This window comes from Myotis daubentonii, chromosome 13 (genome assembly GCF_963259705.1).
Source record: "Myotis daubentonii chromosome 13, mMyoDau2.1, whole genome shotgun sequence".
Classification (NCBI taxonomy): Eukaryota; Metazoa; Chordata; class Mammalia; order Chiroptera; family Vespertilionidae; genus Myotis; species Myotis daubentonii.
Window position 1 is genome coordinate 53,461,464 of NC_081852.1, and position 27,672 is coordinate 53,489,135.

At 46.1% G+C, this 27,672-nt stretch overlaps 1 protein-coding gene across 1 annotated transcript; it reads left to right on the plus strand.

Moving 5' to 3' along the window:
• The first annotated feature begins 9,756 nt into the window (after positions 1 to 9,756).
• Positions 9,757 to 27,413, plus strand: TECTB (tectorin beta). The gene is made up of 10 exons (XM_059661382.1): positions 9,757 to 9,832; positions 10,923 to 11,113; positions 11,889 to 12,031; positions 12,137 to 12,209; positions 16,902 to 17,005; positions 17,158 to 17,241; positions 21,289 to 21,451; positions 23,238 to 23,310; positions 24,353 to 24,385; positions 25,592 to 27,413. Exons 1-10 carry the CDS (start codon positions 9,757 to 9,759, stop codon positions 25,639 to 25,641), a joined length of 990 nt encoding a protein of 329 aa, XP_059517365.1. The 3' UTR covers positions 25,642 to 27,413.
• Positions 27,414 to 27,672: the final 259 nt, after the last annotated feature.

Below are 27,672 nucleotides of genomic sequence, written 5' to 3' on the forward strand. Positions count from 1 at the left end.
GGTTTTAAGGGCAGAGATTTTAAGGGGAGGTCCCAGGGAAAGATCTTAATAGAATATTCAGTAGTTTTCTAGGTGTGTCCTTTCAGGGTTGTGGTTTCCACTGAATGATTAGCTGGCATCAGGGCAGAGAGTCACTATTCTATATAGCTGGTCCTGACAACCATGGCTGATTTTGTTGCTTACCTGGGCCTGGACCTGAAATACAGCTGAAGCCTAGATGTTATCTCTAGGGAGGAAATGTCAGGGGGTCCAAACCTCAAGACCAAAGAGATATGTTAAGGGAGGAAAAGTCACCCTGGGGGCAAGGTCCCACCCTACAATTGATTTGTCTATTGCTAGGCACCTGGGCCCCTTCCACCCTGTGACCTTCTGTACGTGGCCCATGGTCCTTGCTCTGCTCATGTCTGTCTAATTGCCTATAGGAAATTAGAGAAGGAAAATCAGAGAAGCACATTTTCAGGGCTTCAGAAGGAGTCTGACCAGGTCTCTATATGCCAACTGGTCAAAATCTAAATGATTTCACAAATAAATACAGAATAATACCCTTTGGCAGAGGCTAGTGCTTAAGGACAGTTGCACTGCAATTTGAAAAGTTCTTTGGTTTATTCCGAAAAACAACTTTGTGTCATTCATCCATTCAGTAAATATTTTCTAAATCAACTGTGTGCTAGGTACTATGCTATAGCTAGGGATTGAGTGCTAATAAAGGAAGGCTTCATGCAAATAAGTAAAGTCACACTATGATAATGCTGTGTATAAATGCACAGTAATCCTGCCCTAGAAGCAGTGCAGTTGCTTGCGCCACAAATAAATGGGTTTCAATTCATATGCTAATTCCAACTGATTCATCGTGTCTGTTTGGAGCACCATGTTGAGAATGCTTCTGAGGTCTTGTTTGAGATCAAAGGGGAAGAGTATTTTTTATTGTTGATGTCTGGCATGGATGCAGAAGGGGGAAGAGGCAGTATGTGTGACATATCAGATGTGCCTGGTCTCCATCAAGAGCATGTAGGCATTTGAGAACAACATGAAGTGTGGTTATAATTGCACAGTTGCTAGATAGCAGCAGTGTTAAAGATAATTAGAGAGGATCTTTTCTTCTAGTGCTTCTTTCTTCTACCTATCTCTTGCTATCTGAGAACTGGCCAATACCTCAACAATAAATTGTCATGGACATGAAGAAAAATGAAACCTACTCCATCCTTGGCATACTTACAAAGGCATCAGGTTTGGTTAGGCTTTGGCTAGGAGTGAGAAAGAAGCTACAAGTGCCTCCTGGGTGAGAGAATGGGTTCCATGAAGCTCTGGAAAGAAAAATCAGTCAATCAAAACAGACACAGTCCTAGAGGGTAAGTCTGTGCCTTAGTTCTAGTTTCTATAAATCTAAGGGACAATTACTCTGATTTTACTTATAAATCTATAACTAAAGCAGCACTACTTTGCCAAAGAGAAAGAAAACCCTGAATGGCATTGTCCACCAAACATGGAAGCTCTCAGGGCATGAAAATCAAATAGGAAAACTTGCTTGGGTGTATAGGAAAAGAGCTTTGAAAAGAAAAGTATGTGGGGTTAGTGACTGTATCATCTCCATCCTACATCAGAGTCTCCTTAAGTGCCAAAATCCCTGCCTAAAATACTCTGTACGCACAATCACATGTGCATGTGTACACACAGGCACACATTCCATCAGCACTCACCTCAACTCCTTCTCATCTTTCAGGCCCCATCTTAAGTCTCTTCAAATAGATTTCCTTGATCAGGATGTTGAAATTAGATGTCTTGTGGAAAGAGATTAACCAAAAATTGTATGCATATATGCATAACCCATGGACACACAGATAATAGTGTGGTGAAGACCTGAGACAGAGGGCAGGTGTTGACTTAAAAGGGACCAATGGAGGGGGGGAGGCAGCAGGGCGGGGGGGAAGGAGGCCATCTATAATACTTTCAACAATAAAAATTTAAAAAAAAGAAATTAGATGTCTTTTTTCTGTACCATTATCCTTTATCTTTAAAGACTATTTGTGGCCTTCCTCAATATTCTTACATTTGCCCTAAATAGGTTGTATATATTACATACTAGAGGCCCAGTGCATGAAATTCATACAGTGGGGAGGAGGAGGGGGCGTCCCTCAGCCTGGCCTGCGCCCTCTCACTGTCTGGGAGCCCCATGATCAATCGCCCCGCAGAGGGAGGCCCTGCCCACCCACCACAGAGCCACGGTCCAGGTAGCCTGGGCCTCCCTCTTTGGGGCAATAGATCATGGGCTCCAAGATTGATCGCCCCAAAGAGGTAGGCCCTGCCCACCTGACTGGGTCTCTGCAATGCATTGCCCCTGCAGGGGGAGGTCCAGGCTACCCGTTGCAGCCTGCTGGTCGGTGACCTGGGCCTCCCTCTTCAGGGTGATCATGGGGCAATGGCCAGGCCGCTGCCCAATTGCATCACACCTGCCTTGGCTGGCCTCGCACCAGTGGGTGTCATAGCATGGCTTTCCAGATGGTCGTTCCACTGTTCAGCCGTTTGGTCGATTTGCATATTGTGCTTTTATTATTGTAGATGATATTATAATAATATGCAATACATATGTATAATCTACACTAATAAAAGAGAAAAATGGTAATTGGCGTACGACACTACCCTTTTCATTGGCTAATCAGGGCTATATGCAAATTAACTGCCAACTAAGATGGCAGTTAACTGCCAACAAAGATGGCGGTTATTTTGCATATGTAGGCTCAATGCAGGGAGGCAAAAGGGAAAGCAGGAAGAAGCCCCCTGCCTCTGACAGTGATCAGAAACCCAGGGGGGAGCTAAGAGCTGAGGGGCAGGGCAAAGGCGGCCCTGGGGCCGCCTTTGCCCTGCCCCCCAGCCATGATCGGAGAATCAGGTGCCTTTGCCACCCTGGCCAGTGATAGCAGGAAGTAGGGGTGGAGCCAGCGATGGGAGCTGGGCACGGTCGAAGCTGGCAGTCCCAGGAGCTAGGGGTCCCTTGCTTGGGCCTAAAGTGGAGCCCACGATCACGGGGCCGCTGCAGCTGCGGGTCCTCGCTGCCCAAGCCGGACGCCTCAGCCAGAGGCGTTAGGCCTGGGCAGGGGCAGAGCCTGCAACCGCGGGGAGCTGGAGGTCCCCTGCCCAGGCCTAATGCCTTGGCCAGAGGCGTTAGGCCTGGGCAGGGGCAGAACGGGAGATCGCGGGGAGCTAGGAGTCCCCTGCCCAGGCCTAATGCCTCGGCCAGAGGCGTTAGGCCTGGGCAGGGGTGGAACCTGCAACCGCGGGGAGCTGGGGGTCCCCTGCCCAGGCCTGACACCTCTGCCGGAGGCCTCAGGCCTGGTCAAGGGGCTGATCCGGTGACTGGTGATCGGAGGGTGATGAGGGTCAACTCCTCTGGCCGAGGCATCAGGCCTGGGCGGGGGGCTGGGGGTCCCCTGCCCAGGCCTGATGCCTGGGCCAGATGCATCAGGCCTGGGTGGGGAGCGGAGCCGGAGATTGGGGGGATATGATGGTCCCTTGCCCAGGCCTGAAGCCTGGGTCAGAGGTGTCAGGCTTGGGCTTGGGGTGGAGCAAGCGATCAGAGGGAGATGGGGGTCCCCTGCCCAGGTATGATTCCTGGGCCAGAGGCCTCAGGCCTGGACGGGGGTCAGAGCCAGTGATCGGGGGGAGATGGGGGTCCCCTGTCCAAGCCTGACACCTCTGGCAGAGGCATCAGGCCTGGGCAAGGGGCCGATCAGGCGATCGGAGGGTGATGGGGGTCTACGCCTCTGGCCGAGGCATCAGGCCTGGGCAAGGGGCAGAGCCAGCAATCGGAGGGGGTCTGGGGGTCCCCTGCCCAGGCCTGACGCCTGGGCCAGAGGCATCAGGCCTGGGCTGGGGGCAGAACCAGTGATGAGGGGAAATGAGGGTCCCCTGCCCAGGCCTGACGCCTCTAACAGAGGCGTCAGGCCTGGGCAAGGGGCCGATCCTGCGATTGGAGGGTGATGGGGGTCAACGCCTGAGGGCTCCCAGTATGTGAGAGGGGGCAGGCTGGGCTGAGGGACACTCCCCCCCACACACACCCAGTGGACGAATTTTGTGCACCGGGCCCCTAGTAATATATAATAATAATATATTATATATATGTATTTGATTACTACTTGGTACATAACAGACATTCATTAAATATTTGGTGAAACAATGAATGAGCAAATGAATGAAAGAATAAATGAATGATACTCTGGGAAGTTTCAAGAACAGCACAAATTATTGCTTTAGACCAGCAATGAGATCTCTGATCTTGATATGAGGAGGAGCTATTTTTTATTCTCCAAACTTATGATGGGAGGTAAGCAGAGTGATGGGGAAACAGGCAAGGGTGGGGCTGATGGGTCCTTCTCTAGAGAAAGAGGGCAAGGCTTTATCCCTAATTAGCGATTAGCCAGTTAAAACCCAGGATCTGCTGGAGGGCTGTTGCTCTGCCACGGGCAATCTGGTTTTCTGAAACTGGTGGCTACACGCTCTGGAAAGAATGAAAGAGGCAGACCTTCTTGCTCTGAATTTCTGATGCACTGTCAGCAGAGGGTCTTTCTCTCTTCTCAGTTCTCCCTTCTAAAGCGTATTTTCTATGAGGGGGACACTGCTTTCTCTGGAGAACTGTTAATTCCTGGAGGAATAAGCCATTGAAGCCTGCATGGGAACACCCACTCATTTGCAAATTGGCAAACAGACTCTCCCACAAAGTACAAGAAGGCTTGATTCAGGGCATAGAGGAAACAATGAAGTCCATTTAACAAAGCCAACATTTAATGAACTCAAAACAATGTGCTTCAAAAATAAGTTCATAGAGCAGCGTTTTTGAGCTTCAATGCAGGCCTTATTTGCTTTATTTTGGAAACACCATCTGTTCACTCAGTAAGAGTTTACTGGTTTGTTTGTCATCATAATTTTTCACCTACATAATTTCTGAGCAATGAATGAAAATGTTGACTGGAATTTTGCAAACGATAACCTTTCTGTGTCTGGGCCAGCTTTCACAAATCATACAGGACCTGCCAATAGCATAGGTAGCTTCTACGGCCTGGCAATTCGCAAAAGAAAGATACAGGAGAGACAAGCTCACCTTTCAGATGAGTCTGCCATAAAACCCCTTTTATGTGGCTCTTTCAAGATCCTGTGAAAACCTTCCCATCAGTTTTGTTCCTGTGTCTTATGGGGAAATAGCAATGGGCTTCCCAGGGAGATGTTGCTTTGAGATCTCTCCCAGTGGCCCCCCTCCACCTTCATCTTCATCTCAGGAAGGGGGAAGAGTGGGGATGGGGTCAGAGAGTGGAATGGTGGGTAATTACCAGGAAAAAAATAGGAGCCTCCTACCTTTTATCAGAGCAAGTATCAAATACTGTTTGGCCCAAGCACATTTTGTCCCATTCTGTTTCTTATGCAAATGCAACATCTAGAAACCAGCCTGCCACAAAAGTTGACTCTGCTTCCCGACTTCATTCAACTTGCCCTTGAAAGGAGTATCATGTACCTGATTGTTAGCTGGGTCCCCCCATCCAAGAAATTGTAGGCGAGATTTTATCATTATCAGGCTTCTCTAGAAACCAAAAGCACCTGTTCTTTGTTAAGGTGGGCTTCTAAAGAGAGAAATAGTCCCATTAGCAAACACCCAGAGTTCATACGGGAACACTATTAACATCTCCAGCCCAAGAATACCAATCTCAAACGAATCAACTTTAAGACACTTGTATTAAGCACTTACCTGTGCCCGGCACCGTGCTAAGAAATTTACATCTATTATTCCTTCAGGTCCTTGCAACAGCATAAGGGATAGGAAGCCTGTTTTACAGATTCGAAAACTAAAGGCTTGGAAAGGTCTAGTTACTAGCTTAAGAATTGTGACGGAGCCACGATTTCATAATTCCAGAACCTGTGCTCTCAGTTACGTATGACATAATTCAGCACCGATGACAATAATGTATACTATCTAGCAGGGACCTATTCCTTATAGGCTCCCCTCTTTGGATTTCTCAAACAGAATGGAGCATAAAATGAAAGTTTTCCCTCATGCCCTGACCCATAGAGGAAAATAAGCCATGTCTATGCAAACTGATTTACAATAGCCCCCCTTATCCACGGTTTTTCCTTCCCCAAGGTTCCAGTTATCCAGTCAATCACATTCCAAAAACATTAAAGAGAAAATTCCAGAAACAATCCATAAATTTTAAATTTCACACCATTGTAAGTAGCATGATGGAATCTCATGCCATCCCACTCCGTCCCACCATTGACATGAAGCATCCCTTTGTCCAGCGTATCGACACTGCATACACTCCCCGCCCATTCGTCACTTAGCAGCCATCTAGGTTATTGGGTTGACTGTCCTCACATAGCAGTGCTTGTGTTAAAGTCACCCTTATTCTACTTAATAATGGCCCTAAAGTGCAGGCATAGTGATGCTGGCAATTTGGATAGGCTAAAGAGAAGCTGTAACGTATTTACTTTAAATGGAAAGGTATGAAAAGATGAGAAAAAAAACATAGTATATACTGTATATTGTTCAGTACTAACCATGGTTTCGGGCATTCACTGAGGATGCAGGAACATATCCCCTGCGGATAAGAGGAGACCACTGCATATTTAATATTCTGAGTAATACAATGTTATAGATAATATTGTATGCTTTTAGGAAAGGGAAAAATTAAATCTCAGAGAAGCTTGGTAACTTGCCCCAAAACACACAGCTAGGAAGTGGTGGAGCTGGGCTTTTGATCCCAAGTCAACTATAGGGCTATCTGCCCAGTCTGACCCTAAACTGCCTCAAAGCATCTTGCAGGAGCCGATCAGACATTTCCACTGGGAGACAGGAAACACCTTTATTTTCACTGCAACCCCTTCCATGAGTGAATTCTGCCCTTCTAGGTCAGAGACAAGACCGTGCTGTTGACTTGCCTGGGCCAAGGCTGGCTGGAAAGAAGGACATATTGAAGATGTGTGAAAAGAATCTTCTTGAAGTAGAAACATGTATCCCAACATACACAGAAGAGCAACACTAAATTATCGGTGATGAATAATCATTCATGTCGAATCAGAGGGGCATTTCTTATGCAACTAGGCTGTGTAGGCTGCTGTGCCTTGGCTTACTGGTTACTTCCTCTGTCAATCATGTTGATTCTTCCTTGTTCCCGCCTCTCCATCCCATGTTCTCACCACAGACTTCCATCACTCTGTGTATTCCCCCACCCACCCAGTTCCTAGGTTCACTGACTTGCCTGCATCTTTCTAGAGCCTAGCCCAGTGCCTGGTATACTATAGAGGCTCAATAAATATCTTGTGTGTGTGCATTGTTTTTTTAATGGAGGGAGGAAGAAGCTCAGAGATAGTGCTAAGACCTGGAAGAGAGAAACTCGGAGAATTCACACATACGTTTTTGCTCGGGAGCAATGCCCCTAATGAACTATAGAGAACAGTGTAAATTTTTGATATTTCCAGAATAAATTCGATCCTAGGTAACAAATAAATTAATATGTTCCTTCCTTCTCCCCTCTACAGACTATTGGGTCTTTATCCATAAAATAGAGTAATTGTGTGTGTGTTATACACTATAGATATAACTCATGTTACATAAATCTACAATGGACATTTTGTGGTACTTTGAGGAAGAGAAAAAAACTCAGGAATGAATATACATGTGGCCAGAAATTATTAGTTGTCTTCATGTAAACTATTTATTTATCTAGTACTTTACAGTTTACAGGAGCCTCTCATTATTGCTCTCTCACCCTGTCAGGTGAGCCCCAGGTTACAGCCTCCACTTACAGAGAAGGAAACTGAGTCACAGAAATTTTTAGTAGCTTGCCATGTGGCCATTTCCTCAATCTTTACACACCATCATGGTAAGACATACCATCAATTTAACCATAGGTTTTGAGGAAATATGAAAACTCTACCTCATTTGTATGCATATTACTTAGAAGACACATCCCAATGTTTCTGAGACATTAAATTACGCTGGCTTGGAGGGAAGGATGTGTATCTTAAAATAAAGGAAAGATAAGTGGCAAAACAATGACTTAACCCAGCCTTCTAACTAAGTCATGGTATACAGACAATTCCTATTCTCAGCTACAGTATAAAGTCCTGCAAAGCAGGGTATTTTTCTATACTTTTTTAAAAAAGCTTTTTAATTGATTTTTTTTATTGAGAGGAAGGGAGAGGGAGAGAGAGAAAGAAACATTGATGTGAGAGTAATATATACATTGGCTGCCTCCTGCACCAAGACAGAGCCTGCAAATGAGGCACATGCCGGACGGGGAATCGAACCAGCAACCTTTTGGTGCATGGGATGATACCCAACCAACTGAGCTATATTGGCCAGAGCTCTTCACGTTTTACATCTTCCTCTCAAAAGGCTTAATGTATTGGCTTCTGTACAATATGCTCTCAGTTGATTGATAAAATGGGCCGTTTCCTCTAAAAATAAAACAAACCCTGATTTTTCATTTTTAAATTTCTGGGTGCTAAAGTTCTCCAGGCGACATATTTGGAAATTTCCCAGGAGCAGCATTTTATCTGTTGTTTTTCGGTGGGACCTTGTTTGGTGACTAAGGATTGATCGTAAGATTGCCTTTCGAAGTTCCTTCTGTGTCATTGCTCTGGGAGCCTAACAAAACTTGAGAAGCCTAGAGATCTACAACCAAAAGTTACATTTCAGCATGAAGGTCTAGGGCAGCGGTTCTCAACCTGTGGGTCGCGACCTCTTTGGCAGTCGAACGACCCTTTCACAGGGGTCGCCTAAAACCATCCTGCATATCAGATATTTACATTACGATTCATAACAGTAGCAACATGACAGTTATGAAGTAGCAACGAAAATAATTTTATGGTTGGGTCACAACATGAGGAACTGTATTTAAAGGGCCAGAAGGTTGAGAACCACTGATCTAGGGGAACTTCAGGATGAAACTGTACAAGGTCAGAGCTTATTAAAAAATATTATAGAAAAAAAACTGTACCATTTGCATTTGCACAAACAGCCTGCTCTTTGTTTGTCAGGTTTAACACTGCTGAACTTGAGTCCTTTTAAGTTCAAAGTTTAGAGAGTTTACCTATAAAAAAAGAAAGAAAGCAAGATGCAAAGAATGAAAATTGTCACCTAAAACTGTGTAGAAATTATGTTGCCTCCAATCAGTTATTTTTTTGTACAAGGGGGAAAAATTTGTTTATTCCAATCATGGTGGAAGTGGTTTAAAAAAAAGTTTTTCAACCCTCTGAAGTAAAAGAAATTAGACTCAAGTGGCCGTAACTGAGCTTCCCATCGGATTATTGTGCAAGGTCCCCTTTATTCCCCCCGCGGTGGATAATGCGTGTTCTTTGTGGTTTATCTGGAGCTGGTTTCTTTTACACCCTCAGCCTGTATAAAGTCGAGCGAGGACCGGGGCCGGAGAACGGGGCGGCATCTGGGAGGCAGCATCCACAGTCCGGAGAGAATGAAACAGTCGGGAACATGAGCAACTCCATGTGTTACTGACGCTCCCCGTGGTATGAGCCCCACTTTTCGCCTCTCAGTGCAGACCAGGAACCATTAGGAAGAGGAGGCGGACGGCATTACGGATCTCCCTTGGATATCCCCCCGAAGACTGTGTGCGCTGCTTTGTTCTCACCCTTCCTTTTCATTTCTCGCTCCTGTTTCTGACCTAGAATGATCGAGGCTCGGGCCCTGGCAGGACCGTGAACATCTGGCCAGCTTGGTTTGGCCACCTGGCCAAGACCAGGTTCTGAGAAGCAATGATGATGAGGGCCTTCGTCCTGTTGGCCATCTTTGTGGAAGCCTCCGCGAAGTCCTGCACTCCGAATAAAGCAGGTACGCCCTGGCGCTAGGCCTTTCAGGCATCCCGGAGATGCCCTGAAACCTCCCTTTGCAAAGCTCAGAGCTCTGTGTATATAGCCAAGTAGAAAGCACTTAAGTCCCCCCCCCCCCCCCGCCCCCAGTGCCAATCAGAATTTTCCCATAAGAAGTAAAAAACAAAAATGTACTAGATAAAATTAGACTTTCTAAAAATCAGAGAATAGTTGGATAGAGATAAAATCTCCACTTTTTAAAATATTTTCCACTTGATTTGAATTTCTATCCTGTGCCTTGGATTATCGTTTCATATGAATGGACATTTTTTTAAGTGAATGGATATTTTTTATTTTAAGTTATGTGCTTATTTTCATGGGATTTAAAATATATATACAGGGTGTCCCAAAAAATGTATACACACTTTTTTTCTGATAGGTCAATTGAAGTTTCTTTCTTTTCAGATTTAACCCATTGGAATGAATAATTATTCAAAGTGTGTGTATATTTTGGGGGGGACACCATAGATATATATATATCCAATCAATCCAATCTTGTTTCATAGGTACATTCCTTGAAATAAATTAAAGTTTAAAAGTTGGGAAATTTTTTTGGGGGGGGGGGAGTAGGAGATCAATCAAAGGACTTATATGCATGCATATAAGCATAACCAATGGACACAAGACACTGAGGGGTGAGTAGAGTAAGGGCATTTCCGGGGGAGGGGGGAGGGTAGGGGAGGCTGGGGGAAGGTCAATGGGGAAAAAGAAGGAGACATATGTACTACTATTTGTAATACTTTAAACAAGAAAATAAAATTTTTAAAAATGTGGGGGAATTTTGAACACATATTAAGTATCATGCAGATATCACACAGATGTAGCAAAAACTATAAAACTGGAACTTGAATAACTGAGGTTTGGGAAAACTTTTGTCACAGCCCATGAAGAATAACAGGGAAAGTGTTTTTAACCAATTGTTTTGCATGTTTGGGTATTGCTAAACCCACCGATACTTACGTAGATCAGAGTATCGCTAGAACCCACTGATACTTATGTAGATCACTATGATCACCATATCTGATTTCCAACCATATGTATCCTCTTTCTAGATGTCATTCTTGTGTTCTGTTACCCAAAAACCATCATCACCAAAATCCCCGAGTGTCCCTATGGATGGGAAGTACATCAGCTGGCCCTGGGCGGGCTGTGTTACAATGGGGTCCACGAAGGAGGATACTACCAGTTTGTAATCCCAGATTTGTCACCTAAAAACAAGTCCTATTGTGGAACCCAGTCCGAGGTAAGTTCAGGCCACACAACGAGGAGTCGCTAAGATGAGAGCTGTGCCCAAGAATAAGATGTCTGCTGTCCATTCTTAGGAAGATTTAGAATTCACCCATTTCCTTTTAAGAGTTAATCTCATTTCCTGGGATGTCAATGTCATTTAAATTCTTCTCTTCTGCCTAGTTTAGGTGACTCCTTGGATTTGAATTTTATTTTCTTAATTGGCTGCCAGAGCCAGCTCGGCCACCTTCTGTGAACAGAGCAATGCACATTTCCCACCTCTACTTTGCTTTGAGGCCTGAGCCTGTGCTCAAAAGCTGCTTCCTGGGTGGGATGGGTGGGACACCCTCTGCCCCAGGCTTTGAACGGGTGGTAAAGGGCATTGTAAAGGAGTAACCAAACTACAACACAATTCATAATGAGCTCTTGTGAACTACCCAGGAAAGGTCATCAGAATGTAAAGGAACCATAGACAACCTCTTGCATATCCTTTATGACAAAGGAGAAATCTGCGACCTCCCAATAAAGCCACTAGTTGGAGTGGCTACAACATTCAGTATACAGCATTCAACTTAAATTATTTTAAACAATCGTAGTTGAACAGGCTCAAGAACTCTTTATAAAAATCATCAACCCACCCAGACAAAAAGAATGGGTGCTGCTCTCAATGGCAGATATTCATGTCTGCCCATGGGGTAGTTTTCTGAGCCAGCTTCAATCACTTTTCCCAGAATCCTCCTTCCCCTCATGGGGGTACAGGTCCACCTTAACTGCCTTCTTCCTTCCTCCAGTACAAGCCCCCCATCTACCACTTCTACAGCCACATTGTCTCCAATGACAGCACGGTGATCGTGAAGAACCAGCCCGTGAACTACTCCTTCTCCTGCACCTACCACTCCACCTACTTGGTGAACCAGGCTGCCTTTGACCAGAGGTAAGTTTCTCAGAGAGCGGGGGGCTGGCTGCCTTGCGTGTGCTCTGCAGTCCTTGTCAATCAGGCATGTTTCAGTCCTTATGCAAAATTCTCTCCCCTTTTCAGAGTGGCCACCGTTCACGTGAAGAACGGGAGCATGGGCACATTTGAAAGCCAATTGTCTCTCAACTTCTACACTGTAAGTGGTCTCCAGGTTCCCATGACTGCCCTGTGGCCTCTCGAGGAGAGGATGGGATCCTTCCTTGGGATTCACTCTTCCCTAAGCTCTATGCAGAACTCCAATCTTACATTCAAGCTGAGATGTAAGCGTTGGTCTAGCTTTAAACCTCTTTAAAACCTACATGCAGCAGGAAGGCAGATTCCTAGACTGGATGGAAGAGCTGAAAGGTACTACAGAGAAAAGAGGTCAGTCAGCCTTCCCATTTCATAGATAAGAAAATTGAGGCAAGAGAAATCCTGTGAGTTGCCAAGGTTCAATAGACAGCAAAACAGCCAATGTCTAACTCTTAATCAAGATTCGTTTCCACTGCAGCCCACTCTAGAGATTTATATTTGGGATCTAGCTTGTGTTAAAACATTTGCACAGAGTAGTGAGCTTCTTGCCTGGGCCATGGCTAAGGAGAGAGGTGGGGTTGGCCTCTGCTGCCTAGTTCTTAGGCCTCAAAGCCCTTCACTCCATGGGCTTCCTCATGGACTAATTTGGGCAGGCTGCCTATGTTGACATTGAAGCTAAAGGCACAGTTTGGTCTCTCTCGAAATAAGTGCTCCAGAGAAACTAAAAACACAATGGCCACTAGCCCTGTGGCACTTGTGTTACGAAGGGGTGCTTTGTTTTGAAACCTGCAGCTTTCAGGGAGGAGGTAGATATAGATAGTGACACTAGCCCAGTGGGCTAGAGGAAGACACAAGCAGAAATAGAGATCTTTATAAAGAACTAGAAGATATCCTTAGAGGCCGTCATGCTCAACCCATTCATTTCACAAAGAAAACAACTATATTACCTAGAACCCCCCTGACCTTGAACTCTTTGAACTTGCTTTACTGACTCCCCGGAAGCTATTAACCCTGCTGAACTCAGAAGGGGAGAGCGAGAAGAGACCCTAATATAACCTGGTCCATTTTATAGATGAGGATCTGGAGCCCAGAGGAGGAAGTGACCTGCCCCAGATCCCAGAGGTAGTTCAGAGCAGTGCCCAGTCTGGGACCCAGATCTTCTAACCCTGTTCTTTGAGGCAGACTGACTATGAAGGGAATGAAGCTGAAGTTTTACCACCCCTCACTTGCGCAGACCCCTTTCAAGGCCTTGTGTCTAATTTTTGTATTGAAATTTTTGATCCTTTTAATTAAAGAGGGCGCTCCAAATTAAGTAAGCTTCAAGGTCCCAGAAAACCTAGATCTGTCCTTGGCCACACATACTAGTAGTTAAGTCCTGAATAAAAAGAACCCCATTAACCTCATATAACCCCCTGGACCTGTGATCAGGAAGGTAAATGCAGTGATGAGAGCCAGGCTGATGAAAGGATACTCAAACCACTGCAATAACTGATGAACTTTGTTTAGAGAGAAAAATAGGCTTCACACATTGACAACAGTCTCAGGGGATGTTCTAATGACAGGCTGTCTTTGCCACCGAGTCCCTGTCCGGAAATACGTGATTGTTATTTTAACCAGATAAAATTATAGATATCAGCCTATGAAGATTTTACAACAGTGGGAAATGGAGAGGCACTAGGATTGTCGAAAATTATCACCCACCATCAGTCATGTTGGGCTAAGTTTCAGGCATAAATATCGAAATTTAGAACTGGAAGAAGTCTATTCTTTTTTAAAAGAAGAAACAAAAATTAAGAGGCATATCCTCAGCGTCACCCAGGCCATCCTCTGGGCTGATATACAGACTTCATAGGATGCCTCCTTGAACTGTTCTAGAAATGAGGCTATGGTCTCCTCTGGGGCCCTCCACAACCTTTACAGGAAAAACAGGCTCTGCAAAGAGGGGCTTTGTTGTTACAACAGATTTGTTTCATGCTGATTAATAGTCCCACTGTGGGCTGTTTCCTATGCCTGAACCACACAGTTGGTATTTTTCTTCTCCTCCCTTTTTCCACTTTGAGAGCATTCTTGTGTGTTTCTGAAGAAACGGCTGCTCCCTGCATATATTTCCATCAAATTACCAGTGACAGAGTGGTGCCCCAGATTGCACAATAGAATCAGTGCTCTGCTAATTGCTTAGGATCCTGAGAACTCCAAATGCTGGGCTCCAAAAACACCGGTTTTCCTCGCTATTCTTCCTCTCTTCTCTCCCTACCCCTCCCACCCACTTCTACCAATGGCACATGGTTGGTATTCTTGGCAAAAACTTATTTTGGCTCCCAATCCAACAAAGGAAGTTCGTCAGTTTACAGAAGTAGCCTAGCGCTATGATTAAGAAATAGGCTTTGGTGTCACACCATTGGTTTGAAAGCCTGGTTCTACAATTCCTAACTGTGTGACCTTGAGCAAGTTAGTTAACCTCTCTGGGCTTCCACCAATGTATCTGTCAAATAGGGATAATAATAGTATTTACCTCATGGGTTTGTTATGAGGATTAAATTAAATAAGTCATTATGAAGCACTTACCAGACTGCCCAGCACAAGGTAAGTGCCCATGAAAGTAGCCATTCTTATGATTTTTAGTCTTTGACTCCATTTAAAGTGGAAACTCTGAGAGCTTCTAGAACAAGCATTGTTACCTTTATAGGGTTGAATATCCATATCAGTGTGGGATTAGGGTGACCACTCCTCTTAGAGACAAATGAAAAAGCTTGGGATGAAACAAATACAAGCAAGAGGCCAAAATTACCGACTTCCAGAGTCAGAACAAACCTCAGAGGTGATCAACCTTGACTTTCCACGCAAAGTCCAAAACCCTTCTCAAGGTTGCTGAGAGGTGTGCTTCCTATCTCTTCCAAGGAGAGTGGCAAGTCGGGCCTTTCTGTTTCAGATCAGTGCGTGATCTGGCCCATTGGTCTTGGTCCTGTCTTCTGGAATCATGCCATGTAATGATATTGCTGATAGCCCTTCAGCTATCTTGAGCTTGTCTTCCCCAAGCTAAACATCTTCCCACTGTTGGCCAATTCCTCATCCTAGTCACGCTCTGGATGGGCCACTTGGTCAATGCCTCTGTCGAAAAGCAGAGCCCAGAACTGAAATGTTTTGTTCTAGAACTTATCAGACCAATGCAAGGCACAGCGAGTCAGAGGTGATCTTCTAGATTCTGGAAAATTCTAGGCACATGTTCTAGGACAATTTTAGCTGTGGGTAGTTTTCTTTCTCTGCTATCTCACATTGAGCTTGTGGGCAAAAGCAACTCCCAGAATTTGCCCACGTGAACTGCTGTCAATCTAGATGTGCCCATCCTCGCTAGTGGTGACTTAATCTTTTCATCAGGTGAAGGGCCTAGGTGGCATGATTTTTCAAGCTGCTCTTCCATACTGTTCACTGAATGAGTGGTTTATGTGGTGTGTCTGTTTCCTGGGATGCCAAAACAAACTCTACAGGTATTACAGGGGGAAGCTATCTGGGAATAGGTCCCTAATTTTTATGCTATAAAGAAAGCAGGGTGGTACCGTGCTGAACAGTGAAGAAACTGACCATTAAAAGTGTTTTGCTTCAGAAATGGAATCAACAGTGTAGATTTGAAACAAAATCAGGCAGGTTCCTCTGGGGGTAGAGGCATTATTCCACTATTTTAATATTCTGCTGGCAGAACCCTAGGAGATGGAGCTGGGAGGAGCAGCTCTGACTTGGTTGGGGACCACTGTGTGGTCCCCCGGTAAGTTCCCACACTTGGAAATAGTCTCTTGAAATATGACAAATCTCAGAAAATAACAAAAAAACATTCAACACCACTGTTAATCTGTCACTGCAATGCACTTATTAAGCTAGTAAATCACCTGTGATTAAGAACTTTCTTGTTTAATTATTGCAAACATTTAAATCAGCGGTTCTCAACCTGTGGGTCTTGACCCCTTTGGCGGTCGAACGACCCTTTCACAGGGGTTGCCTAAGACCATCCTGCATATCAGATATTTACATTATGATTCATAACAGTAGCAACATTACAGTTATGAAGTAGCAACAAAAAATAATTTTATGGTTGGGTCACAATATGAGGAACTGTATTTAAAGGGCCAGAAGGTTGAGAACCACTGATTTAAATGGTGGAAGGGACTGTCCTATGGGAAGAAAACATATGATTTCTAGGTGACTTGAGTCTAGGAGCCCTGACTTGCAATCAGTAAAATAATGTAAGAATTGCTAGAAGATGATTCTGAGGCCTCTCAGCAAATCCCCTGAACTTGAACCATGTGGGGGTTAAAGTCCATTTTAACTAGCTATCCTTGCTGCCACTGTTTACCTATTGCAGTTCTGCAAAGCTCCAAGTCCACTAACCTCAATATTGTAACTAGTATCCTGGTTTAAGCTTTATGCTTCTATTAAACAAAGTCACCATCATAAAAAGATTTCTGCAAGGTCGGAGAAGGCAAAGGTTATTCCTATTTTGAAGATGGGAAGATTGAGACCCAGGTTAGTGGGGGGAGCCAGGATTCGCCCAGGATTCTTGTCTTGGTCCTCTTTGGCACAGGTGAGACATACAGTGAGTGTCTCACTGTGACCAGCAAATCCAGACATGTGATGTCCTCATCCCTTCTAAGGGGCACCAGCATCCTAGGAGGTAGAGCTTTTCTGGTCCTGGGGGTTTCTCACTGTGGTCTCCTGTGCCTGTGCCCTTTGGGTTGATCCCCACCCTCACCCCATCCGAATTCATCTGCTCCTGCCCACCCCAGTCTGAGAGGTCATAATGCCCAGTGTCAATTTCCTTCCAAAGAATGCCAAGTTCTCCATTAAGAAAGAAGCCCCTTTTGTCCTGGAGACATCTGAAATCGGTTCAGACCTGTTTGCAGGAGTAGAAGCCAAAGGGCTGAGCGTTAGGTAAGTACATTTCCTCCTTTTTATATGTTTAAAGACAAAGAAGAGAAAGAAAAAAGAAAAAAAAAAGACTAGCCGAGAGACTTTTCAATCACCAGATGTTTCGAGGCATGCACCTCTCTGGCTCAAAGCGATGCGTTTTGTTTCATTTTCAGGTTTAAAGTGGTTTTGAACAGTTGCTGGGCCACACCCTCGGCTGATTTCATGTATCCCTTGCAGTGGCAGCTGATCAACAAGGGGTAGGTACTGCTCTCTGGTGCCCAGGGCGCAGAGGTGGGGCCAGGCAGATCCAGGGCTCGGGATAGCTTGGGCGGAAGAGATAGAGCCTCTTAAGTTCATTAGTGACATCCTCCTTGCTTCCAGGCTGAATACTGATACTAGCAAACATGCATATTGTGCTTCTGATACTAGGCGCTGTTTTGATTGCTTTAACATATATTAACTCATTTGCCTTACAACAGCTAGGTGTTGTTCCTACCATCCCCATTTCCCAGATGAGGAAACTAAGGCACAAAAGGGGTTAAGTAATGTCACATAGTTTGCATGTGGGGAAGGGGCATGTGCTCCAATCCAATCAGTCTGACACCAGAACCCTGATGAGGACTAAATTAGATAATCCATGAGGAAAGCTTAGATGGAGTGCCTACTCAGTATCCAACTTATTTAAATAGTATCATTTTTATTATTAATTCGGTAGATAACGAAGAGCTCAACAGTTTTGAGTAGAGGACTGAAGTATTGGCATCCTACCTAGGATGGTTGAGAAACAATACCTGGCAGGTGGAAAGGCCAGGTCAGTTAGGTGCAGTGGTGCCTATTGAACCCAAAGTGACAATTCCTGACCCGAGGTGTAGCCATGTGAATGGATGATCATCCAAGGGAGGCAGGAATGATAAAAACTTAGCATCCAATTGGATACGCCATGCAGAGAAGGGAGGACGATGTGACAAAGATGGCTTTGTATTGTTGAGTCTGCGCTTGTGAAGGGGAAGAATTATTTGTTGGTGGATGCTGGGGATGGGGCTTTCTGGATAAGGGACTTTGGATTCTCCTTGAGCACAGGGATGACAGGTCAAGCTTGAGATGACAATTGCTCAGAAACACTTAGAATTGTAACTTTGGAAAACAGAGGCGAAGTGGAGCAAGACTGGAGATGCAAGTGTTATCTCCAGTAAACACAGAAGAGCCCTCCCCAGACCAAAGCAGGCCAGTGCACCCTAGTTATTTCCAGAACCCAGCAGGGCACGAGTAAACACTGGGGTCAGGGGCAAAAATGATTAGGCAATAAAGGCCGAGCTACTTTGGACCTTTAACTCTTTATTTTTATTTAACAAGCACCTATAAAGCACTTACAACATACCAGGCATTGCTCCAACCCGGTGCTTTGCAAATATTGATTTATTTACATTTCTTTAAACCCCTATTAAGTAAGTAGTATAATAACCTCTACCTTATGGATGAGAAAACTGAGGCACAAACAGGGTCAGAAACTCGCCCAAAGTCCAGAACTAGTAAGAGGACAGTCAAGCCACGCTCAGGCGTGATCTCCCTGGGGGGTATGAATAGGACAGGCCTGTAGACCCCCATCAGAGCAACCCAGCAAAGCTTCCTGCAGAGATGGGAGCTTAGTGTGGGTATGTATTTCACATCTGTCAGTGAGTGATTTACTTAGGTTCTGTTGATAATGGCACAATCTCAGGGAGATTCTGAAACAAATCATTGACCAACTGGACCTGAAATTACCACCCGGCATGGTGAACCTCTCAGACAATGGCCACACAGGGGCATTGCTACATCATAGGATTGCCTACCTGCAGAGAGTTCTGGGGCCGTTGGTCACCTGACAGATGTGCAATGTGAAAGGAAAAGGAATGCTTGGGTGTTGGAGTAGTCTATACAGGCGTCCCTCACACTCGAGTGTGCACAGGAATTACAGGGGGAGAGGGTATGACTGTCACGTATGCAGGCACGCTGTAAACTTACCACAAAAGAGGGTCCCTGGGTGGACCTGGGGAATCTGCATTTAAGCACAGCCATAGGGAGGAAGCCCTGATCTATTTCCATACCCTGCTTAGTGGAAGTGGCCCTTGAGGTTGGGGGTACATATGATATACATGAAGACCAGTGCCAATGGGGAGAACAAGGAAGTCCACAACCGCCCAGATCCTTTGGGGTCACACTGGGCCCTTTTGCAGGAAAACCCACTTTTCTTTTCTTAAATATATTTTTATTGATTTCAGAGAGGAAGGGAGAGGGAGCGAGAGGTAGAAACATCAACAATGAGAGAGAATCATTGATCAGCTGCCTCCTGCATGTCCCCCCACTGGAGATCGAGCCCGAAACCCAGACATGTGCCCTTGACCGGAATTGAACCCAGGACCCTACAGTCCACAGGTTGATGCTCTATCCAGCTAGGATGGAAAACCCACTTTTTAAGAGTGCCTGGCAAGATTAGAGTAGATAAATCATCAGGAAGTTTGATCCTATGTAGGGAAAGAGACTCCCGTGGTGATTGTGTGGAAACCTACCTATGGGCATTCCACCACCCAGAGAGATCAGACCCAGAGAGGCAGGTGCCACAGCCATTGCCAAGAGGCAGCAGTGCCAGGGCCTCTAGTCCTGCCCATGACTTGCCGCCTCCCCACCCCCCTGACGCTCTTACATTGTTTTCCACTGGCTGATACCATGCCTTGGGCACTTCAGCTTCAGGGAGCTATTTTAAGAACTCACTCTTGAGTTTGTACAAGAATCTCAGGTTTGTTGACCAAATGATCCTCTAAGAGTCTTGTTTCACAGCTCGGAAAATGTCCCCGGCTCTTTCACTGCTCTGAGGCCACCACCACCAGAGGCCGGCCTCTGACCCCTGGTCCCGATACAAAGCACAGCGTTCAAGCCACGCTCCACTCACTAATTCTAAGAGTTAACATTCCTTCATCCTGTCGCTGACTCGGCCCCTGATGTCTGGTTCTGGTGGGAAGAGGTGGGAAGGTACATCATGAAGCTCCTCCGAGTAGCTGGGCTGCTCTCTGGGGCATGTGGAGTTGGACTGATAGTCAGAGACATGCTCTGGCAGGTGTGGGGGTGGGGGGCGGGGGGGCGCATAAGCGTTGGCCAGTGGTCTGAAGCTTTTGAACCCACAGCCCTTTTCCACAGAGGACAGATTCAAGTGCTCCTGTCACCTGCAGACAATGAACCCCCACACTCGTGTGGGCCTTGCTATACATTCCCAGGAATGACTAACTGCTCCCGACACCTGGTTGAGTGTCTGGAACTTGAATAGGGAATCAGGATGTGTTTGGTAAATGAAAAGTGTTTTTCCTTAAACCAGGGTTTCTTGGCCTTGACGCCATGACCTGTTGGGCTGGGTCATCCTTCGTTGTGTGTGTGGTGGCGGGGGGGGGGGGAGGTAGGGGGAAATGGGGGAGGGGCGTCTGAGCATTGCACAGTGTTGGACAGCATCCCCGGCCTCTGCCCACCAGATGCCAATAACACCGTCCCCACGTCCTGACGACCACAATGCCAAACGGCCCCCGGGTGAGAACAAGTGGCTTCAACAAGTGCCCATCTGTGTCAGTATTTTTCTCTTTGACGGCACCTGTTACAGTTGGGACTTACACATAAACATACAAAGAAGAAAACAAAGGCTGTCCATAATTCCACCACTCCATAACAGCCAGGGTGGACATTTAGATGGCATCCTTCCAGTCCTTTTTTTTCTGTTCTTATATTAAAAGTATGACCACATTTTTACAAAGGTAATTATATAATGAAACAGAGAGGGAATTTAAATAGCATAAGGTAAATTCCGATTCCCAGCGGCAAAGCCTCATCATGCACTCAGAGAGACATGAGTTGGGTGTGACTTGGATGCAGGTGGTGATGGCAGCACCGTGGGAAATGCTGTCCTGGCACCGCTGTCTCTCTCTTTACACATGCAGGGAGTCTGTACATACCTGTCCTCGGGGAGGGGGCGGGGGGGGGACAGATGTGCGGTGCCCTGACAGGTGGGGGACCTCTCATAAGTACCGCCCCACACCGGATGTAGCCTGGCTGTAGAGTGGGGAGGACCACACCCATCTCAGAGCTCCTCACCTTGACCCCGAGTCCTGGGGAGGAGTGAGATGCTGCCAGTCACAGGGCTCCGGAAGGATAACATGCTTTGGAGGAGCCCCGAGGGTGGTGCCGCTCTGCATGAGCTTGCCCAAGAGGCTCTTGGTCTGTCACAGGGTAACTAACATCTTCTCTCTTCCCTCCCCCTCTCCCCGCCCCGCCCCCATGTGCTTCAGCTGCCCCACGGATGAAACCGTCCTGGTGCATGAGAACGGGAAAGATCACAGGGCGACCTTCCAATTCAATGCCTTCCGGTTCCAGAACATCCCCAAGCTCTCCAAGGTTTGGTTACACTGTGAGACGTTCATTTGTGACAGCGAGAAGCTCTCCTGCCCAGTGGTGAGCCACCTCTCCCCACAGCGAGAACGTTGGGGTGGGGGGCTGGCATTGGAGAGGCTGTATTTTTAGCCGGGACACTGTAACCAGACCAGGGCAGCTGAGTGCTGAGGACATTCTGGAGGAAAGGACACTGAGTGTGGAGCAGACATTCTGGGCCCTGTCCACCCCGCCACCAGGCTGCACAGTCTGGCACGTGTCACTTAACCTCGGAGCCTGGCTTTCTCTTCTCTAAAGATGGAGTGGTGACCAGTCACGGGAGCCCTTTCCTTTTCAGAGAGCCAAGGGGAGGTAAGATAAAAGTGATGCCAGATGTGGAAATGCTTTGAAAAAGGTTAAAGCACAAGGGAAATGTAAAATCTCAGTGGTAGCAATAGGTTCTGGATGGAAGTCAAAAGGTGGGTATTTTTAGCTCTTGACTGAATAGTTTCCCCTCCTCAGCCCCTCCCCCCACGAGAGGTTTCAACAGCATCAATCAGCAGGTGTAGCAGATTTGGAGACAGTTTCATTGCAACCGGACGTGACCCTGCTCCTCTGGGCAGTGGTTCTAGCAGCGGTTCTCAACCTGTGGGTCGCAACCCCTTTGGCGGTCGAACGACCCTTTAACAGGGGTTGCCTAAAACCATCCTGCATATCAGATATTTACATGACGATTCATAACAGTAGCAACATGACAGTTATGAAGTAGCAATGAAAATAATTTTATGGTTGGGTCACAACATGAGGAACTGTATTTAAAGGGCCAGAAGGTTGAGAACCACTGTATCTAAAGTGTGGACCAGGGCAGCTTTAGTATCACCTGGGAACCTGTTAGGCGTGCAAATCCTCAGTCTCGCCCCCAGACCACCTGAGGCAGAAACTCTGGGTGCTTCCCCTCCCCAATCTGTGCTTTCCTAAGCCCTTCTGGTGTTTCTCGGTCACCCTGAAGCGAGAACCTCTGTGTAGAGACCTAAAGGGTTACATACCAAACGTTTACCTCTCAGATCTGTCCGGACTAAAAAGCTTGGTGAGGAGGACAAGGCATTTCTGAAGGGGGCGCTGCTCACTGGCCTATAGTAACCAACAGACATGCCATCATCCTCTCTGATTCATTTGGCCAGAAATGGTCACGTATGAGCACAAATAGAGAAAGAGAAGGGAGCAAGACACATTAACAGTTGATAAAGGGATAATTATTGGCACGACATTGAAAAAAGAAAATGAACCAGAACACACTTTGAAAGTGTCCACCTCTCCACTCTGCTGAGAGTGACTGTAGGAAAAGCCTTTCTTTTTTTAATATATTTTTACTGATTTCAGAGAGGAAGAGAGAGGGAGAGAGAGATAGAAACATCAATGATGAGAGAGACTCATTGATCTGGTGCCTCCTGCACACCCCTTACTGGGGATTGAACCTGCAACTCGGACATGTGCCCTTGACCGGAATCGAACCTGGGACCCTTCCGTCCACAGGGCAACGCTCTATCCACTGAGCCAAACAGGCCAGGGTGGAAAAGCCTTGTTTCTTACCTCCTCCCCCAAATTGACCATCCCTCCCACGCCAGCGCGAAGAATCAGTACAGTAAAGTGTTCCTCCTTCCCTCCCGTGAAAGAAGGGCTGAAGATATCTTTCTGAGTTGTTTTTAAAGAGAAGGTAATTAGTATCTGTTAGCTGGGGAATTTGGACTCCATCAAGTTTGTGGCTGTTCTTTTAACCTCTTGCCTTTCTCTCCTGTGTTTCATTTCTCACCCCTCCCCGCACCCACCTGCCTTCCACCGCCTCTCACCTGCGCTCCTCCTGGGTCCTCAGACTTGCGACAAGCGGAAGCGCCTCGTCCGAGACCAGACAGGGGGCGTCCTGGTCGTGGAGCTCTCCCTCCTCAGTAAGCGTCTCTGTGGCCCACGTGGCTGCCTGCTCTGGGCTGCGTCCACAGGCACAGGTGGTTGGAGCGTTTTAACTGAATTGCCAAACCAGTTGTGCCTGTAGACACAACCTGCACCTGCAACTCGAGGCTTCTTAATTGGGGGATGGATAGCTCATGCCAAACCAAGGAGTTAAGATTAGCCAGCTACCCTGTGGCCTGAATTCCAATGCCCCTGAGGAATTAGGATATGCTGAGCTTGCAGACAGTGCATGCCTGCCGTCAACATTAATAATAGAAAATGAAATGTGCTGGGAACATCCAGTGCAAGTCAACAAACTTTTATTGGGCGACCAGAAGTCTGGGTGGCCTGAGCGCTGGGGTTTCAGAAATAGAGGAGCCCCGCATGGGCTTTGTCCTAAAGAACTTAGCATCTTGGGGGGAGAGAGACTTTAAATGCTAAGGAAAGGGAGATTTGATCAATGGCATTGGGGGAGGGGGCCATAGAGTATATGGCAAGGGATTCATCCTAGTCCAGGGCTTTGGGAAGACCTCTGAAGGTTACCCGACTATGGCTGGGGGTGGGGAGGAGGGGCAGTAATCCAGGCTGCCACTAGATTTTTTTTATGGCCTGCAAGCCAAGAATCTTTTTATGTGGTTGAAAAAAAATCAGAAGACTCATATTTCATGACACATTAGAATTATAGGGAGCTCAAATTTCAGTGTCTATGAAGAAGGTTTTTTTGGGCCCAGCCATACTTGTCCAGCTGCTTTCATGCTTCATCCGCAGCGGCAAGTGGTCGAAATAGAGACCACCTGGCCCACAAAGCGGAGATGTTTACTATCTGGCCCTTTCCAGAAAGTTCACCAACCCTTGCCTTAGAGAGCAGAGGGGAAAACGGTGTGAGAGGGAGCCGCAGGGGAACAGGCAATAGTGCTAGAAGCTTTGTCGTAAAGGCCCCAGGGAGCCTGGTGGTTTAATGAGGGGAGGAGACAAGTTTATGTTTTAGAAACATAGCTCTGATCTTAAACCTTCAGCATTCTCTCTCTTTACTCACTACAGGCAGGGGATTCTCCAGCCTCTATAGCTTCTCAGGTAAGGAGAAGAGGCGCCTCTGGGAAATACCATGGGCAAAGCTTTTAACAGGCAGACATGTGTGTTAAAGCAAGCTTACCTTTGGCCCCAGCAAAGCCTATAAGAGTTTTAAAAAAATTACTCTTTAAAGTAGCAGTTGCCAGCCTTTCAGACCTCACGGACCTCCACAGACCACTGGTTGGCGACCGCTGCTTAAAGCGCACCTGAGTGGGGCAGAGTGGATGGAGGTAGAGCAGGGAGAGAGGGGCCAGGGGTAAATTGGATGGAGCAGAACCAAGTCCCACTCCCCAAGTCTCAGCAAAGATATCACCAGATGGCTTTGCTTGTTTCCTACATGTGGAGAACAGATCAGTGATTTTCAATGACCTGTTCATTTAACAAATATTTGACTTCCTGCTATGACTCTGCCCCTCACTCACCTTGGGCAATGACCTCACCCTTCTAGTCCCCCGTTTCCTCTATGAAATTGGGCTAGTAATGGCCCTATCACACATGGCCGTTGTTTGGATTAAATGTTACAGATAAGGGCACCAAACAATGCCCAGCACACAGCAAACATCAGTAATGATTAGCCATCATGACTATAACACCGCATCAGGCGCTATCTTAGACCATATAGTTACTGTAGTGAGGCTGGCAAGGCCCCTGCCCTGCCTAATACCTGCGAAGTGTTGGGGTGGGGGAGGGGGAGAAAGGATTTAGCAGCCGGGGAAGCCTCTCAGAGGAGGAGACATTTCAGCCCAGGCCCACGATCTCCCCCGAATGATGAGAAGGAGGCAGCTCTGCAAGGAGCTGGGGTAAGACAGTTCTATTTATTCACAAACTCACAGCTGTAGAGTTTGCTCTTGCAGTGACAGGAAATCACATAAACTGATTTTTTAAGACTCTAATCCCAGACGCAAAAGAAGTTGTACAGCTAAAGCCCTGCAGTGAAATACACCATCGCTGTCTTATCCAAGGTCAGATCCCCACCTGCCAGAGGTGCATATCCCACATGTATCTGTTGGATTCTTTGTGCTGATGAAAGTGAGCAACACTCCCCCCTCCCACCCCCGCAAAGGATGGACAGGGCAGACTTTGTATAAAATGTGTAGAATTTATGAAAAGCGACTTGACAACCCCCAGATGGACGCCTTTGTTAACGCTCCTGCTGAGTAGTCCTGGGTCCTGGCTGTTTCTGAGCGTGCTGCCCCCTTTGCTTCACAGATGTTCTCTACCACCTCGTCGTGATGCTGGGGATCTGTGCCGTGTTATAGGAGCCAGGCAGGCAGGCAGCTGCAGCTTCTCCGTCCAAGGTCATCTCCGTGGATGACACACTCCACATTTTCTGTGCTGCCAAAAAGCACACACAGAAGACCGCGTTGTTGGGGAACAGGCAATAGCGCTTTGCCAAGTGCGTGTTCCAACGATTCGTGTGAATTTCAGTGATTGTTTTCCTTTGGTGCCCCTCTTCCTCTTGTTACTTCCGGTGGCTCTGAGCTCCTGGAGTCCCCCTCCTGCAACTGGCGGGGGAGCCTTCTCTCCCTAAACTCAAGGCAGGGCCGTGGTGGACTCCTTTGAAAGCTCTCCTGATTGTAAAAGACCAGCACACCCAGCCAAGTGCAGCTGAGCATGTTCAGGGGGATACAGGGCATAACCACAAAGTCAGGGCTCAGGACAGAAGACACAGGAAGAGCCAACTTTGACGAAGAGGCCTTTGCCATTGAGGCTGCCGATTCTAATCTGGGGATCAGAGCTGAGCCTCAGGGGTTCCAATCTTTCAAACCAAGGTGTGGGGTTCAGAGTGGAATAGAATAGTTTTTGCTCAAATCTCCACAATATAAAGGGGAGTAACTCTTGTGCTCCCCCAGTGCTAACCCAATTAATCTTGTTATAGGCTTTCTTAAATATGCATAAACATTACATAGGTGTAAACTCCTCATTTTTATTGCTGATATATATTTCTAAAATCAAAAGAAACTTACAAATTAAAAATAGGAATACAGCTACAAAAAGAATAAAGCTCACATGAACATTAATTTCACAGAATGTGGCATTGACTACATGGAGCTGCTGCTTACGGCATGACTACAGAGTGGCAGCCACGACAGGTTCCCTGGAGCTCTTCAACCCCGACCTACCGTAGGCCTTGTGATGCTCACTGCTCTCTCTTTTTTTCTATTTGCTCTACTAAGAAATCCTCATTTGTACATATTGGTCTGACCTCATTTAGCCTCTACTTCAACATTCAAACACCTGTTTTGTCTAAATAACTTACGATCAGTAGAATGGAACCAACAAAAAAATTCAGAAACACAAATGCAAATTTGGCCAATGAATCTTCATGGTGCCACACCCTGATAACATTATCTCCCACCCCCCAGTGACCCAGAATATAGCAATATTAGTCATTTCCATAGTCAACAAAACAAAAATTGAATAAAGCAAAACTGGTAGAGAATTGGCAGATCTCCACGAATGCACTGTAGACCCTGGTTTGAGGCTGGAAGCTGGAGTGAGATGGAAAGGTCAGAGGTCTAAGTTCTTTTCTTAGTCTTGTACAGACTTAATTAGTGGGCTTTTATGTATTTGAGAAGTTTTGAGATCTGTAGTTTGATGGTTCTTTTACAGTTGTGTTAATGAACTCAGAAATGAAGCTAGTTCTCCAATCTCTGGAGACAGAGTACATGTTTGTTTAGCAACAGGCTAGGTTAAAATGGCTCATTGTAGTCCAACCTGTTCATTAAGAATTGTTGTAGTCAGGAAGGACAGGAGACATATTTTATTGGTTCTAGTGAAAACTCTCAAATAGCATACTCAGAACCATAATCAAAATCCTTGGTTGTCAGAGTAAAATAATGTTGTATTAGTTTTGCTTTATTTTATCCTAAAATTTTGTTCTTGTTCTCTACCTGGTGCTATGGAATAAATAAAATGCCTTAAAACAAACAACCTATGACTAAGCTCACAGTGTTAATCTATCATGTTGGTAGGTAATTCCAACATTCCCCACAGTTTCTACAACTAGAGCTCCTTAGACTCATATATATCCTCACAGACCTCCCATCATTCTATCCTACACTTACATTTCAAAATTTCTAGTATTGGGTTTCTAATGCAAGGAGGTAAAGCCATTTCATATGATTAACATTTTAGGGTAAATTCTTTTTGGTTACCCCGTCTCTAAAGCCCTAATGTTTGTCATCAGCGACTGGGTGTGTTTTGTCTTCATGTTAACTAACAGCCCCATGATGGCTGGTTACCCTTCACATCTCATAGCTTCTCTAGTAAGGTGTTAAGAGAAAGCA

Excerpts from the sequence above, each read along its gene's own strand:
- TECTB (XM_059661382.1), top strand. The coding sequence starts at position 9,757 with ATGATGATGAGGGCCTTCGTCCTGTTGGCCATCTTTGTGGAAGCCTCC. Across the intron at positions 12,032-12,136 it reads CAGGCTGCCTTTGACCAGAG|AGTGGCCACCGTTCACGTGA; the intron begins GTAAGTTTCTCA and ends TCCCCTTTTCAG. Across the intron at positions 17,006-17,157 it reads GCCAAAGGGCTGAGCGTTAG|GTTTAAAGTGGTTTTGAACA; the intron begins GTAAGTACATTT and ends TTTCATTTTCAG.